At 44.4% G+C, this 17,125-nt stretch overlaps 1 protein-coding gene across 1 annotated transcript in view; it reads left to right on the top strand.

Moving 5' to 3' along the window:
* The window catches only part of Shc4 (SHC adaptor protein 4), a 98,240-nt gene that overhangs the window by 29,011 nt on the left and 52,104 nt on the right, over nucleotides 1-17,125 (top strand). Inside the window, exon 2 of the mRNA XM_036184176.1 lies at nucleotides 1,880-1,950. Coding sequence (XP_036040069.1) covers nucleotides 1,880-1,950 — 71 coding nt within the window. The remainder of the gene's footprint in view (nucleotides 1-1,879; nucleotides 1,951-17,125) is intronic.

Raw genomic sequence — 17,125 nt, 5'->3', positions numbered from 1 at the left:
GTTGTCTAGTAAGTCTGAAGTGGCAGTCAGTCCCTGTCCCCAGACAGCTCATCTCCCTGCAGTGCTCAAACCTAGAAAGTTAAGAACAGAGAGTGGTTTTGATCAGAGACCCCCAGAGCAGTACAACTAATGGGGACTGGCTGAGACTGTCTCCCCCGAGCCAGACTTATGGCAGCAGCCGAGCACCCAGCCAGCTTGGGAATGAGGTATCTATAAAAATCCACTCAGAAACATTCCAAAAAGTATCTGAGGAATGCCCCTTGCTTTTTCCATCACCAAGGGAGGCTGATGCCTTCCAAGGGACAGCAAAAACAGGAAGTGCCTCATTTCGGAGGCCCTGAGAGTCCTTTCATCCACACCAGTCAGTACTCACAACCTTTCCAAGGCCATTTTCAGTGGACCTTGACCTGTCAGTGCTGCTCTGCTGAGAGGATCACGAAGCCTCACCTGTGGAGATGCTTAGAAAGCTGAGACTGTGTCCCCGCCTTGTCCCTTCCTCTGCTCTGTCCTCTCGGGAACACTGAATTCAATTTTTGCTGTCACCCTCTTACTTCCTGGCTCCCCAACTGGTGTCTTGCAATCAGTAGTCTCCAAAGCAATTCACAACCTTTCTTTCCTGTCCTCCCTGCCCCCCCCCCCCCCCCCAGTCCTGTCGATGAAACTACAGGTTCCTCTGTGCCCAGGCTGGAAGCAGCTGAGTCAGCCTTGACTCACTCTTCTACTCTAGTAGCAAATTAACTGCTGAATCCTGTGGTATGTCTTTCCATGATGTCACTTGAATCTGTCTCCTTCTCATTGCCACAGTCCCTCATCCGAGTGGGCTAGCATTCCTTCCCTGTCTGGGGTAGGGAGATCCTACTGCATCCTCTCACTGTTTACCTGCCTTCACATTGGCTGAAGCCTCTTTAACCACATCCCTCATTTGACTCCCCTGCTGTCATGTTGAATAAGAACATGTTTTTGTTTTTGAAGTCACAACATCTTTTCCAATGTCCCGTGTTCAAGCTAAACTTACCAAGCACTGTTTTAGGGCACGATTATTTTCTTTTTCTTTTGAGCTACAGTGATCTTACAAAAGATGATAATTTTTTTTTATCTTATGTGCATTGGGTAGTTTGCCTGCATGCATGTCTGTGTGAGGGTCTCAGATCCCCTGGAGCTGGCATTACAGACAGTGGTGCCATGTGGGTGCTGAGACTGGAACCCGGGTCCTCTCTAAGAGCAGCTAGTGCTTCTAACTGTTGAGCCATCTCTCCAGCCTTCTTAACCTTCTTAACATTACTAAATTCTGTCTTTTGTGTGGTTTTTGTTTTTAAATAAGCTTCTGCCAGCACTCAGGAGACTGAAAAGTCCTGTATTATTTGTATTTATTTTTGTTTCCTCTGACATCTGTGCCGTTATGCCTACTAAGCATTGTTCTTAAAGCTTTCTATAGGTGAAATAATTTAGCTCTCCCAACAATTCCAATTGTATTTTCATTTTACCAAGGACAAAACCAATGTAGAAAAGTTGGGTCACTAACTGAGGCTTTAAAATGAAGATTTGCAAAGCCAGTGTATGAATCTTGCACCACGCACAATATGAAGACCTCAGATCCACACTCACCAACTTCTGAGCCCACGGTCATCCATGTCACTGGCATTCCCAATGCCTAAGTTTGTATTTACTTTGTAGTTAATTAGTGTTTTATAGTCAAGGGGACATGTGTGCACATTGGTGGTCAGAAGTATTGACGCAGGTGATGGGCACATACGTAGTTGCCATCAGGAGTCGACTGTGGGTACTGCTCAGTAAATCACCGTGTAATTCAGAGATGGCATTTTGGTATTTGCATCCTTCTACTTCTCCTTTCTTTCTTTCTTTTTTTTTTTTTTTCTAGTACATGGGCTGCATTGAAGTGCTACAATCAATGAGGTCTCTGGATTTTGGAATGAGAACCCAAGTTACAAGGTAAGAGATTGAAACTAGAGAGGCTTTAAGGGACTGTAGTTTAAAGTCACCGTAATGTCTCCTGTGCATCTCTTATGATGTCTTCAAAGTCACTTATGTGGCCAGAAGGGAGAACTGCCCCATTGACCTTTCGTGACTGCCTCAATCTCATTGTGTGAAAGCTTAAGGCCTGTATAGACAAGCATTAGCATCACATACGAGGATTTACAAGGTGACTGGTGGTTCAGTCTACAGAGGTAACTTTTCCTAGGTACCAAAGTGTTTAAAAGTATGCCTAGAAATAAGATATTAAGAGTCTCTAACACATCAAAGAAGTCACTCAAAATGAGACCAAGCAAGAACTTTCAACATCATAAAGGCCAGGCTACCCTGTTCATTGGTTCTCTGACAGGAGAACCTGTCTGGAGAGTTTTCCATCTTGTACAATGAAGTGGGCGGACGTCTACCCAGAGTTGCTCCATGTAGCTCAATACAAGAAACTAGAGCCCTTGTAAGGAGCATCAGTACATGGCATGCTTCCTTAGAGTCCACTTTAAAACAAGGATGGAAAAAGAGATGAGAGACAGCAGCAGCTGGGAAGGCTGTGATGGGAGGAGATGAGGTGAAGCGGAATGGTCTGATAAATGGTTCAGAGTGAAGATTGGGGCGTCTGTTGAGCAGGGTGCCAAGGGTACCTCAGAGGCATGCCACAGCTCCCATCTGGATCTGTGACTGTGAGCCACCTGTTTAAAGGTGAATGTTCTCATTATGGAGAGAGAACGACCTTTCCTGATGCTCATCTGATGCGATTCTATACATAAAAGTGCCCTGGTACCCAGAAGCCTGAGAGCAAAGACCTTCTCCCATCTAGCAGACTTGCAGTATACAATTAATCCTGTGCTGTGGTTAAAAAAAAAAAAAAAAAGAAAAAAGAAAAAAAACCCTTATCTCAAAATGTTCTTAGGCTATTTAGACCAAACTAGATTTTTTGATATAATAAAATGAACCCACGTATCTCCAGGGTTCCAGGAAATGCACCCTAGGGGATGCTGACTTGGACTCTGCCTTCTGAAGCATTCAATTCTGCCTTTCCTAATTTCTCCTCAGCAATTGTTAGCATTCCTCTGCTTAATAGGCACAATTGTACAAATGTCAGAGGAAGCAGAAATACATGGGGGACAAATAACACAGGAATGTCCAACTCCTCAAGTGCTGTAACAGGCACATAAATGCACAAAAACACAGAATTTAGTAGCGTCAAGATCTTATCATCTTTTGTCAGACATCAAATAAATGACACAGAATTGTGTTTGTGGCACCTACCTCAGACCTTGGACTGTAGAATAGGCTTGGAGGATGTTTATTAATTAGATGCGTCTTTCCACCTGGTTCTAGACTACTTTCCATCCTGTAAACCTGTTTGGGCTTCTTTTCAATGATCCTGCACCTGAGAAAACCCTTCCTGTAATCCTCCCTACAGATGCTGGGAAGTAGGTTGATCCTGGGTGCCTTGGGAGGGTGCATAGGACAGAATAATGCCAACTCTTCCGACCTGAGTGCTGCAGTCTGAGTGTGCCCCCATTTATACAGTGAGGCTTATTTGTAGTGTGGTCATGTTAAGATTCAATACCTTTTGGAAGGGATTAAGTAACAATGACAGAGCTCTGCTTTTAAGTGAAATTAGTCCCCTTTTCAAAGAAGTAAAGGGAGCTGCTGGCCCCTTTTTCCCCATGAAGGTACAGAAGGGGCTCTCTGCTATGAAAGAAGGTGACTTTGCCAGACATTGAATCTGCTGGCATTTTCATCTTGGACTTGCCAGCTTTCAGGACTGTAAGAAATAAATCTGTATAATTTATAAATTTCTCAGTTTTAATATTTGCTATGGGGGCTGGACAGATGGCTCAGCAGTTAAGAGCATTGACTGTTCTTCCAGGGGATCCGGGTTCAATTTCCAGCACCTCATGGCTGCTCACACTTGTCTGTAACTCCAGTTCCAGAGGATCTCACACCCTCACACAGGCATATATGCAGGTGAAACTCCAATGCACATAAAATAAAAATTAAAAAAAAAATATTTGCTATAGGAGTAAGAGCCCTAGACTGAGATAGTCTTATTTTCTATTGATCTGCCTGTTTACACACGGACTCATCTTTTACCTGAGTTTTTACAGAGGGCCTCCAAACTGCTTAAGCATTATGGGTCCTGCATGAAGAAGACAAGGGTCTGCTCCTGTGGAACTTAACATTCGAGGTGGGAAACAGACTATTAAAAGGAAGTAACAATACTGTGTGTTTGCAGGTAACAACTAGCACTATTGCTCTAAATAACGCTCAAGAGATGGGCCTGTGAGCAGAGCGCTTCAAACTTTATTGTTTCCTAATTACACAAATATTGAATAGTTATTAGAACATTAAGAAACACATAAAAGGAAAGACTGCCTATAATCTTACCCAGAGACGATATCTACTATCATTTTGTGTTCAGAATCTTTCCAGCCTTTACTTCTACACACAAGATTACAAACATATAAACAACATTGTATAATGCCTCTACCACAGTAAACATTTTCCTAGCGCTCCATTTTTTTTATTGTGCTTAAATATATAGAACAAAGTTACCATTTTAACCATCTTTTAAGTTCAGGAACTATATGTTGATTCACACTACTGTATAATCATCACTAGCATCCACCCCCAGAATGCATTCATCTCCCCAGAAGAACATTGTGTACCCCCATTAAACACTAACTCCCCACTTCCTTCCCCTCTACCCCACAGTCTCTGCCAACTCCCTTCTGCTTTCTGTCTCTGTTAGATCAAATAGTTAGATGTTTGAAAAGCTTTTGATTTGTATTACTGGTTTGCTCTGAACAGTATAGTTTATACTCTTAGTTACTACCCATACATTGCTTTAAAAAATATATTTTAAGGGCTGGCTACTACTTGTTCTAATATGTATAAGACCTTGAATTTGATTCTCAGTACTCCCCTCCCCACCAAAAAACCTCACCCACCAACCCAGCCACCCAACCAATCAACCATTCAAACATCCAACCAAAACAAAACAAAAAGGAAAGAAGGAAACCACTACCACCTTCACCATCACCACCACCACCACCACCAGCAACAAAAACAACTTCATATACCAGCTGTGGGGGGGCAAGCCAATCTCTGTAAGTTTGAGGCTGGCCTGGTCTACATAGTGAAACCTGTGTAAAAAATATTTAAAAATTATTTTTATGCCAGGAGGTGATGGCACACGTCTTTAATCCCAGCACTTGGGAAGCTGTTAGCCAGCCTGATCTACAAATGGAGTTCCAGGACAGCCAGAGCTACACAGAGAAACCCTGTGCACCAAAATACAAAAATACAAAACCCAAACAGAACAGAAACCCAAAACACAAAAAAGAACAAAACAAAACATAACATAACAAAAAAAAGAACCAAAAAAAATTTTTACGGTGTTTCACATATTGCTGAAAGTAATGGTAATTTTTTTTTAAAAACTTTTCTCTGAAAATGCAAATCTTCTGGAGACATTCTCCATGTGGCTGTGAGCTTGGATGTTAGTACACCAATAATAGGTTCACCCTGTGTATTATTAGGATGGGAACATTTTATCTGAGTCCAGAATTTTTTCCCTCTAGGTCCCCCTCCCCCATGGACATTAGGAGCAATGCAGCCAGGCAAACGGGCATCTTGGAGTTGCATCAAGCCCCAGAGCAAACTGTTCATCCCTCTCATGTGATCAGAATAAGACAATGGTTCACTTCTCTGTAGCATCTATTTCCCATCTAGGTTTCTGATGCTTCCTGCTCTCCGTTCTCATTTATTTTTGCCTTGTTTAAACTTGTTTTTCTTTGTCTCCATGTCTGTGTCTGTGTACCATGTGCATGCCTGGTGCCAGTGGAGACCAGAAGAAAGGATCAGATCTCCTAGGACTGGAGTTACAGATAGTTGTGAAGCATCACGTGGATGTTGGGAATCAAACCAGAGTCCTTGAAAGAGCAGCCGCTGAGCTGAACCTCTGGGCCATCTCTCCATTCCCTCCCTCATAATTCTTACCCCAGCTCCTAGCCCTGATGCTGGCCCAGATCTCAGTTGTTAATGAATTGTTAGCAAGTGTGAAAGGGCAAGGAAGCAGGCATTTCCTGCTAGTACAGAGAAATAAGATTATTAAGAAAGCAGAGACACAGTCACACTTGTCTCCAAATATCTGGAAAACAAAAACAAATAGAAAAGAGAGAAAGGGAAAGTAAAAAGCATGTTGCAGACAGTATGGTCATTTTCTCTCCTTCATAAAAATACCCTCCCCATGGAGACTAGCAGGCTGACCAATCCAGCTACCATCCAGGCCCAGAGCCAGGGCTATGAGCTGGCCCACCCCAACACCCACCAAGTCTATGAACTGTTGGAGCATGTGAAGGACAAACATGCAAATCTACAGATCCAAAACGGCAGGATCTCCATGACACAGGACAATGGCAGGATGTCCAAGAGGAGCCCCAGTGATAGCCCATTAACGTGGGGTAGCAGAAACCAGGGGCCTTGATTCATGGCAATGAACACTTTCAAGTATAGATGAATGGACTAAAGGGTAAACTGTGTATCTCAACAGGCCACACTACAGCTTCCATGATAAGATTCTTCTTCCTTTTTTTTAAAAAAAAACCAAAACATTTGTTTTTGTTTTGTTTTGTTTTGTTTCTTTGCATTGTTTGGTTTTTAGTTTTATTTTTAAATTTGGCTTTGGTTTGAGGGGCAGATTTGGAGAGGCAGGGAGAGGAGTGGGGTCAGAACGCATGATGTAAAATCGACAAAGAATCAATAAAAGTTAAAAAAAATTAGAGGAAAATATCTTCCCCATGATTTTAAAAACAAAGTTAAACAAAAGACCTCAGTTTGCCGTAAATCAAGAAACAGGTAAACCAGGAATCAAGTCATTAGTAAATAAAGTCCACCTTTCTCCCCTGAATTAACTATCTACATAATGACAGAAGAACCAATCTTCACTCTCCTTGGAATTCCTCATCATACAGGTCTAGATGGGAACCTGCCTGGTGGTGAAGGAAGAACAGATGTACCAGGGTAATCCCAGGGGAGGGCTGGTGGGAAAGGCTTAGCTTTCATCCTGAAGAACAGAACTTGATATTTTGAGCTTCAAGGAAATTTCAGAGGCCATGTATCCTAGTCATTTTTCTATGGCTGTGAAGAGACACCATGACCAAGACAACTTATAAAAGAAAGCATTTAATTGGAGGCTTCCACCTCCCAATCCTTCCCAAACGGTTCCACCAACTAGAGACCAGGCATTCAGATATATGAGCCTATGGGGGGCCTTTCTCATTCAAACCGCCACAGCACATTTGGTTCATCATCATGGTACATAGTAACTCCAGAGTGTGGGACCTCCAGCCCTTTGTTCACTGCCCTGCCCTCTCCCAGTATTTAGCACCCCACATTTATAACTCATATTTGAGAACGAAACCAGCCATGCTGAGCCAACAGCACAGGATCATCTTACCATGGGTATCCAGAGGCAGCTAAAGGTAATGGCTCACAGTGAAGGGCATCAGTTTCACCAGGTTCTCTGAGGGAAAATGGAGAGCTGCCAGAGAATGGGTGGTGAGTGCTCCCTTTGGAGGTCTTGGTTTAAGATTCATGTTCTCTAGCTGATAGCAACAGGCTGCACATGAGGGCTTATCTGCCCAACCCTACTCCATGAGGGGCAGGGTGGGAACCTTTGAGTACAGATAAAAGGCAGGAATTTGGGGTACTAAGTAAGGGAGCAGGGATTAGAACCCAGAAGGACTGTCATCACACTCCTTTCCTCTTCTTCCTTTCTAGAGCAGTGACCCTGCAAGTTCAACTTGCTGTCTTGAAAACGTTGATGCTGTGGGCCATTACCTCCTAGCTGCCCCTGCAGCCCCAAAGTGGGCCAATCCTCTGCCTTTTGACTAAGCATAGCTGGTTTCATTTTGAAATATGACTTACAAACGCAGGGTGCTAAGTACCAGGAGAGCGCAGGGTAGGGAGCAAGGGGCTAGCAATGGACATCAATGGGACATTTAAGGCAGTTCTTCAGAAACAAATCTCTGTGTTTTGTTGTGGCTTAAATCCTGGATCTGGGCATGCAAAGCACATGTTCAGCCACTGAGACTCATGGACAGCTCCCCGAGCTCCTGTTTGGAGCTACCAGGGCACTTTGTTGTCCACTCCTTGAGTTTCAGGGTTCTCTCTGAGTTTGGGGCCACCCATATGTCTGGGACGTGGTTGACAGGTGTCGTAGTTACTTTTCTGTTGCTGGGAAGAAACACCATGAGTAAGGAGACTTATAAAAGAAAGCATTTATTTGGGGGCTTGCTTACAGTTTCAGAAGGTGAGCCCATGATCATAGCAGGGATAACAGGCAGGTGGACATGGCACTGAGCAGTAGCTGAAAGCTTACATTGGATCTGTAAGTTGGAGGCAGAGAGTGAGAGACTAGATTTGGTGTAAGTTTTTGAAACCTCAAAGCCCACCCCAGGTGACAAACCTCCTCCACCAAGGCCACGCCTCCTTATTCTTCCAAAGAGTTCCACCAACTAGGGACCAAGCGTTCAAGTACATGAGTCTATGAGGGCTGTTCTCATTCAAACCATCAGTAAATATTTATGACTTTTGGTCATAACTCACATCTTCAAGTGACTCTGGAGTTCTTAAAGCTTCATGGTCCTTCATGGTCCTAGAAAAAGGCAAAAAAGATAAAGAGAACCTAATTCACAGGATCTGGAATCTTGAAGTGAGCCAGAATTCTAGAATAATGAGCTCTTGGGAAATTGCTCAGGTACGTGGCTGTTCAATCCAGCGTTTGGCCTGTTGGTGCTGTGCATATGTATTTTTGTGCAAAGGAAAAGAATAAGTGTACCACAGATCCTCAGTGTGGTTCTGATGGGCTCGAGGTCTGGAAATGTGGCTGTGAGCACAAGAGTGACTTCTCAGTCTGAGTGCAACAGGCCGCGCCCCAACCTTTTTCATTGTGAAGGGACAAGATGCGGTGTCCAGCTCTCAAACGGTGGCCAGAAGTTTGTTAATTAGTAGATTCTATTACCATCATCTTTCTCAGCATAAACTCTAACATCCATAAGCCAAATGTCACTGTCTATTGCGATACCTATGCAACTTCTGAGGTGTATAGGTAAGAGTGGAAACCTGGTCTGGTGACTCTTCAGCTCTTGACCTCCAAGGGAGAAAATTTAAGAACCAAATCTTAGGAAGATATTAAAAGCCAGATGTGACCCAGATGTAACAGAGTAAGAGGACATTTAATCCTCAGTTGGAATTGGACCTGGCTTTCAAATGTCAGACTCCTTCCTCATGTGTGAGCTCTCTCTAAAACACCTTCATGAGGCTTTGAAGATCTGCAGCCGAGGATATTTTAGTGTTTATTTTTCCAACTCTTGACTAAAGAGAGAAAAAAAAATAGCTTTAGACAGACATTCTCAACTATTATAAAAGGACTTTTTAGAAACAGAATGTTGGAGCATGGCCCCTGGAAGTTTTGTGTCAGGAATTTGCATGTGTACTGGCCCAAGGGCCACACTTTAAGACTTAGATGTAAGGGACGCCTGCCTATCCAGTGATTTGAAAGTGAGGTCTCCAGTTAGACTGTGTGTCACATAGCAAGCCCTTATTTTGGAATGGGTGGCTCTTTGAAAAATCTTAAAACCATGTGGGGCTTTTTTGTTTATAGGACCGAATGGGTGTAGTGGGGATATGAGAATAGTGGGTCTCCATTCTTCAACATCTCATATAGACAGAAATTAGTGATATGGTTCTTTCAGAGACATATGCTAAGAGGTCTCTAGAACTCATTAAACATGAATTGCATCCAGAGAAAGACCTTACTTTGATTAATAGAGAGCTTGTGGCCAAAGGAGACGGGAGCCAGTTAGTGCATCTGCTGGAATGACAGGCTTCTTCATTTCCTGCTGCTGTTCCTCTCAGAAACTTGAGCCTTGCCTAGTAGGATAAATACTACTAGTCCCTAGTCCCTTTTAATGATGTACCATTGAGCTGTACATATGGGAGCTGTGCATTTTGTGGATGTCTGAACCATAGCAGGGTCTTTTAATTTATTATGATTTATTCTTGAAAATTATGTCTCCACTGCTGTGGTAGCATGAATTCTTAGGGAGGAAAGAAGACAGCATGGGATGAAGGTGCTTGCAAATGTGAGGACTGTAACAGCAGCTCTTTGTTGGGTCTCAGGTAGATGGAGAACTGGGGGGGTGGGGAGGGCTCTTGAAGCTATCCCTTGACACACTGAGGGCACAGGTCTACACAAAGTAGTGGGTGAAGAATACTGTCACCCCAGACTCGATGGACAGTTCTGGGACTTGACTAGCCCTTCAGTGTTGAATTGAAACAAAGTGTCTAGGTGTTGTCCAATGCCTGCTCTCTGTGAAGATGGAACAAATGCATGAGTAAGATGACATCTCAGACAGGGCAATATCTCTGTGTGACAGGAACTTAGTTGTGAATCACCAGCCGTAAACATTCCAGCACTGGAGGGAATTAGTGCACCCACACTGAGGGGGCTGGCTCTCCTGGCATCGGTGCTGTTGCTGCGATAAGACACACTGAAGAGCAGCATGAGAGGTTTTATCCGCCGTACAGGTGCAAGTTACAGTCCATCATTTTGGAGAGGTCAAGCAGCTAGTCACATCACATCTACAGTCAAGGGCAGAAAGAGAATAAACACTTGCTAGCTTTCTCTACCCTTCTATAGATCAGGGCCTGTCCCGTGAAATGGCACCACACACAATGGGCTTGTTCTTCCTGTATCAATTGACAACCAAAACAGACCCCACAGACATTCCCCCATACCAACCTGATCATCACATGATTGATACTCTCTTCCCAGGTGACTGTAGGTTGTGTCAAGTTGTGGATTAGTCTCTGGCTTCTGTAGGAAGATGAGGGTTGTGCCTTGTACCAGTGTCCACAGACATGCTGAAATTACATTAGACCCTGAATGCATTGCTGTTCCAACATAGCCTGCTAGGTGCCATGGGGTACCTGAAGGAAATCAGGTACATGATCTATCTTTAAAGAGACTTGTGTTATCTATTATGAGTGGAGAGCAGGCAGAATTTGCCCCATTACACACACACACACACACACACACACACACACACACACACACACACACAGTTACTTGGTAGAATTCTTTATTGGGCATTTTACAAAGGTTAGATCCAGGTCTTAAGGTAGCCATGAAAATAAGAAAATGTCATTTATTGAGACACTGTTCAAAGCACTATTGACTTCTACTTTATATATTTAAGGGTTTGAAACACACTATTTCAGTCACTGTTCTATTATTGTGAAGAGACACCACGACCAAGGCAACTCTTATGAAAGAAAGCATTTAATTGGGGGCTGGCTTACACTTTCAGAGGCTTAGTCCATTATCATCACTGCGGCAGCACAGCACCATGCAAGCAGGTGTGGTCCTGGAGACGTAGCTGAGAGCTACATCCTGATCCACAGGCAGAGAGAGAGAGACTCTGGGTTCAGCATGGGTTTTTGAACCCTCAAAGCCCACCCCTAGGGACACACTTCCTCCAACCAAGCCACCCCTCCTAATCTTTCTAATCCTTTCAAATAGTGCCACTCCCTGGTGACAGAGAATTGAAATCTGTGAGCCTATGAGGCCATCTCATTTAAACCACGCAGAGAGATTTAGAAACGTGTTCAAGGCCATAGATAATGATAAAGGCCACTGGAGTGTGACCTCTGAATGAACAGCCTTCCTCACTCCTCATTATCATGGGAGCAAGATGAGAGACATTAAGCTCCTCACTTGGGTGCCTTGTAGCACCTTCTATAATTTTATGTTTCTGTTTTACTCCTGAATCCTTATGAACCTTACACTGTAGCATCATGTGTGTGATATAGCTTGATGAAAGTTAGTTGATACTAAAGCCCTCCTCCCCCCCAAAATGGTTTCCTGCTCTAGCCTCCACACAGAAGAAACAGAATGGAAGTGGAGAGAATGCTCAGTGACTAAGAGCACTTGTTTCTCTTGTAGAGGACCTGGGTTTGGTCCCAGCACCCACAAGGTGGCTCACAACCATCCAGCTCCAGTTCCAAGGAATCCAACCCTCTCTTCTGACCTTGTGAGCTAAATTTGACCTCCTGCCTGGGTTTTATCTTGCCACCTTCTCAGCCCAGAGTGCTTTGGATACTTTTAACTAGTTAAAAAGAAACCAGAAAAGTAATTCTGCACTGTGCAGGAATTAAATTTAAATAAGAGTGTCCATGAGTGATCCTGGCATTATGACGATGTATGTTGTTTGTGCCTTTCTACTCTTTATATATTGCTTGTGGCTGTTCTTAAAGTCATAGTAGCAGAATTGTGACAGACTGTCTGGCTTGAAAAGCCTAAAATATTTGATTTCTAGACTTTTCCAGAAAAGGTTTATGGACTGCTGCCCTTGAGTGCTATGAAGCTAAGGCTCTGTTGGAAGGACTTGGAAGAGAGTTGAAAACTTGTAGTTCCATAATTGAGAAACAGAAGCAGGAGCATTAGGAGTTCATGTTCATCCTCAGCTATAGTGAGTTTGAGAGCAGCCTTGGTTGCATAAGATCCTGTCTCAAAAGCAAAGAATCAAACACAAACCTCACAGGCCTGCAGGCCTATCCTTCACTAATCTAATTAGAATGCCTGGAGGTGAGATTCGGTCTGCAGTGCGTGCCAACACTTTCTGGTGTTTCTGCTCTGTGTAGCCACAGTCAAGGAATAAGGCTTAATGCCTGCAAGCCTTTGAATGGGCAGATTGGAGGCCTGTCTGCCCCCAGGCTGCTAGGTAAAAGAAAGTTCAGGTCACCATCACCACCTGTGTGTGGAAGGACCTAAAATAAAATCCCTCTTCCAGAGCAGGCTGGGAAGAGCCAGAGGGAGAATCACGCCAAATATCCATCCTAGCAGGTTTTCTCCAAAATGGACTATCATTAAATGTAAAGGCAGTACAGCCCTCCCTACCCTAGCCTCTAGGAGTGGGTACCCTAATTCCTTCATGTCCATAAATACAGCCATCTGGTCAAAGCTGTAGAGCAGCTGTCATCCTGTACAGTGTGGCCAAGAGAAGGTTTCATCCGCTGTGCAATCCTGGCTGTGAGCTATGCCTGCACAGCTGGTTAAGCTGCATGTTGCTAGGCCCCAGCTCAGATGTGCAAAGTTAATGTCTCTAGGAATGGCTCCAGACATCTGCATTTGAACCAGCTACTAGTGAGCTAAGATCACCTCAGCTCAGTCACGCTTACCTGAATAGCTATGATATCATACATTCTTGGCAGATGTGCAGGTCAGGGTTGTTCTCCCACTATTTACCATTATGGGCTTCACTAGCCAGGCCAGTTAGCGACTCCTCTCAGGGTTATGTATCCACACGGTGGAGGCTCCCACACGATGTCTGTGGCAGATATGCCAACCTTGCTTTTAGGAGAGCTCATTCTTTAAAAAGGAAGACATAACAGAAGCTACCCATTCACTCCATCAGTTGCTGTCTCTAAGTATCACAGACATCTCTACGGCAAACTGTCCATAGCAAGATTAAACGGGGCTAAATCTTCCTTCTTTGAAGATAGGCCTGACTTTTAGAAGTGCATGCTCACCATTTAAATGAATTGGGGTAAATAAAGTGGCTGATTGAATTGGCTGACCTTGCCTTTTAAAAATAAGCTCTTGCCTCCCTCGGTTTCTTCAGAGCCGGGGATCAAATCAGTGCTCCTATGTACAAGGCCAGAACTGCTACACCTGGAGACCAGGAAACATGAGGTCAGCAGTCACACAGCAAGTCAGTGCAGCTGCTAAATCCAAAAAGACAGAGATTCATAATATTTTAAATATTTTATGTAAAGCAGAGTTGTCTTAAGGAGGCCCAGCATATCCTAAAGTAAAGGAAAACTTTGGATAGACAATTTGTTGTTGTTTCTTGAACCAACTCTATTTCTGTATTGCCATTTTCACAAAGTTTAACCATTTGCAAACCCTGTGAGCCATCCTTTGTGGGTGTAGGTGTTCACATTTTGAGCCATATGAATCTCTTACAAGAGATCATGACGAAGGGGTGCCAGACATCATCCTGCTGGTTAGTTTGAGAGACTTGGGGAAATGTGCTACTTAGGAGAGAAACGGGTGTTCCACCAGATTCTAGTGTGATTCACGAGTCTACATCCAAGCCAAAAGAGAACACCAGGGTAGACAGAGCAACCCACGGACAATGAGCTGGGTTAGGTTGCAAATGCTCTCCGGAATCAGATTTTAAGCATAATTCAATTCAAGCGATCAGAGTAGGGTGGTAAGTCCTTGCGAGGGTAAATGCTGGGCACACTGAAAGGCTTTATTTACTGCTCTGGGACCAGAGAGGCCAGCTTCTAAAGTGAAAGGATATATTTTAAGAGCTGGGTGTACCTTCCTGGGGTGCTGGTGATGCCCCCTTGATAAGGGCACAAAGAGAGTGTGAAGCCTTTCACTGTTCCCCAGTCTGAGGGCCCTGACTGCGTTCATTGTGTTCTCGCGTTGGTGAAGGCAGGCTCCGTTCTCAAGCGTCCTGTCTGGGGGCTTTCACAGCCTGTCTTTCGCTTCACCACGCCGAACAAAACTGAACACAGAGGTAGCCAAGTCTTGGTGTTCTGTAGGAAAAGATTTCATGTTTCCCCGGGATGATCCCAACCACTTCAGGAGGCATGGATGTGGAGTGAGTGCCCGTGGTTGCTGCAGGGGCACAGCAATCACAGGCTGCAGGGGCACAGCCAGCCACTGTTTCAGGATTCCTGGGTAGATCAAAAGTCAGGGAATGCCCCTGGGAATTCCAGGCAATTTTATTTGACTTGACTATTTTTGACAATAATCTGGAAAGGCTCTTGCTATGATTGAAATTTGAGTCGCATGTCTGTTGGCCTAGACAAAACTGAGGCGGAGCTCGACATGATCTGTCTCTTTCTATGGGGGTGTGGGGTGTGCGTGGTAAAGATCCTTGAATGGTTCCCCCTCGTCCTTTACCTGGGGTCCATCCATTTCCACCCCCACCCCACCACCCCATACTTACTTTCTGGCTTTCCTATTTATTGAAGAACTGCATTTTCACTAGGCAAAGGGGTTGCTCTATGGCACTTCCCGCATGAAAAGTGCTGCAGTGTCTGGACTGTCTTACAAACTTGAAGTAGGGTGGAGGGCGGCGGCCGGGCAGGGAGAGGACTGCTAGGCAACATGGCTCCCAGAGGAGGACAACTGTTTAAGTGCTAAAGACATAGGAAAAAATAAAATCTAACTTAAGTCCTGGAGTGGGCAGAGTCTGTAAAGAAAGATGGTTTTGTTGGGATGATTAGTTTGGACTTTGTGGAGATAGGCAAAATTTCTTTTTCTGTCTTCTGGCGTGGGCGGAGTTTTGCAGTCTCAACAGCAAAGCTTCAGCCGCATTCTCATCCCCTTACATCAGCCCACACTGCCTTTCCCTCTCGCGTGGAGAATCAATGAACAAAGTGGCCACTGTTGGAGCTGTGGTCAGAGGCTCGCTCTCTCTCTCTCTCTCTCTCTCTCTCTCTCTCTCTCTCTCTCTCTCTCTCTCTCTCTCTGTGTGTGTGTGTGTGTGTGTGTGTGTGTGTGTGTGTGTGTGTGTGTTCCAGCCCCAGCTCCTAAAAGGCCTCTGCAGGGTGGTCAGGCAGAGTACAGCCTGGCACTCTGGGCCCTGGGAGAGATCCTTTTCTGTCCCCCACTGCCTTTCTAGTCAGTGCCTTGGGCTTGGGGTGTGGCTGAGGCTCCCAAAGTCACTAAGAGTCATACTCATCCTTGGCAACGTTACAGTTAATTTCTTGGTCTCCGTCTCAGGGACAGAAAAGATCTTTGTGGAAAAGAAAAAAAAAAAAAAAGCAACAAAATGCCTCAAATGCGGGGGCTTTTGTCTCCCATGACTGGGATTCTAGGTTAGTTAGCCCAGATAGCAAGCAAAGAAAGCAGAAATGTGAAAGGTTATTTTGAAGCAATTTCTAGAATGTTTTCTGTGAGGCCAGGGTGGGAAACTGGTCTTTTAAATTTGAATAAAGTTTGTACAATAGGTCTGCTTTGGGAGAGATAACCCATGGTTGATTTTGGAGTCTCAAATCCAAGTGTGTGTGTGTGTAGAGAGAGAGAGACAGAGACAGAGACAGAGAGAGACAGACAGACAGACAGACAGACACAGAAAGAGACTATATAGCCCAGGCTGACTTTGAACTTTCAGCAATTCTCCTGTCTCTGCCTCATGAGAGCTGAAACTGTAGGTATGTGCCATCACATACATCCATAAATACATATTTGTGAAAGCCAAGTTCACAGGCACAAAGGCACAGGCTCTCTTCATTCTTTTGAGGATGGACACAGTCAGAGACCTTCACACTCTCAGAAGTCACAGGAACCTCACCGGGCTTAGGTTGTGTGAATGTACCTTGCACGAATGTTCTGGGAGAAAGCTAGTCCACCAATAGCTCCTGTACTGGGTAGACCGCTGTAGCCTTTTTCCCTTAGCAGTTTATCTGAGCCTCACTGCTGTAAGGGGCTGTCCAGAGTGTAGACCCATCTCTCTATTGGGGGCATTTGTCAGCAAAGAACAACCAACACACATTGCTCTAGTCCCAGAGCTGGAAGCTCCTTCTGTTTTTTCCCCCTGCCAAGTGTGGGTCTGGATTTGCTCCCTGGCATCATTTGCTGCCTTATTAGAAAACGGTAAAATTTGGATTTGTTCAAGTGTCGATTCCTCTTTACAAAATGGATCAAATACTTGCCTTGAAATGGTGTTGGGGAGACCAAAGTTGAAGTACTCAGAGGCCAGATCAGAGAGTGGCCAACAAAGCAAGCCTAGCTACGGGGCAGTTCATTAATTCCAGCATGCCAGAGAATTAGGAATTCAGAGCTAGCCTGAGCTATACCATGAAACCTTGTCTCAAAAAACAACGGAACCGAAACGAAGCAAGTAACAACCACCAAAAATATTTTTAAAAGATTGTTTATCCAACCAACTTCAAATGGAAGTAAAACATTTTTTATATTGCCTATATCTAAATACAAGAATCTGAAGCAAGAAATAATCCAGAGCTAGAGAGATGGCTCAGCTGGTGGTGAGCACGGACTGGGGAGCTACGGCAGTTTACCCAGTACAGGCATGGGTGGTAG

This window comes from Onychomys torridus, chromosome 4, assembly GCF_903995425.1.
Source record: "Onychomys torridus chromosome 4, mOncTor1.1, whole genome shotgun sequence".
Lineage (NCBI taxonomy): Eukaryota > Metazoa > Chordata > Mammalia > Rodentia > Cricetidae > Onychomys > Onychomys torridus.
This window is presented reverse-complemented; position numbering and strand designations above follow the sequence as displayed.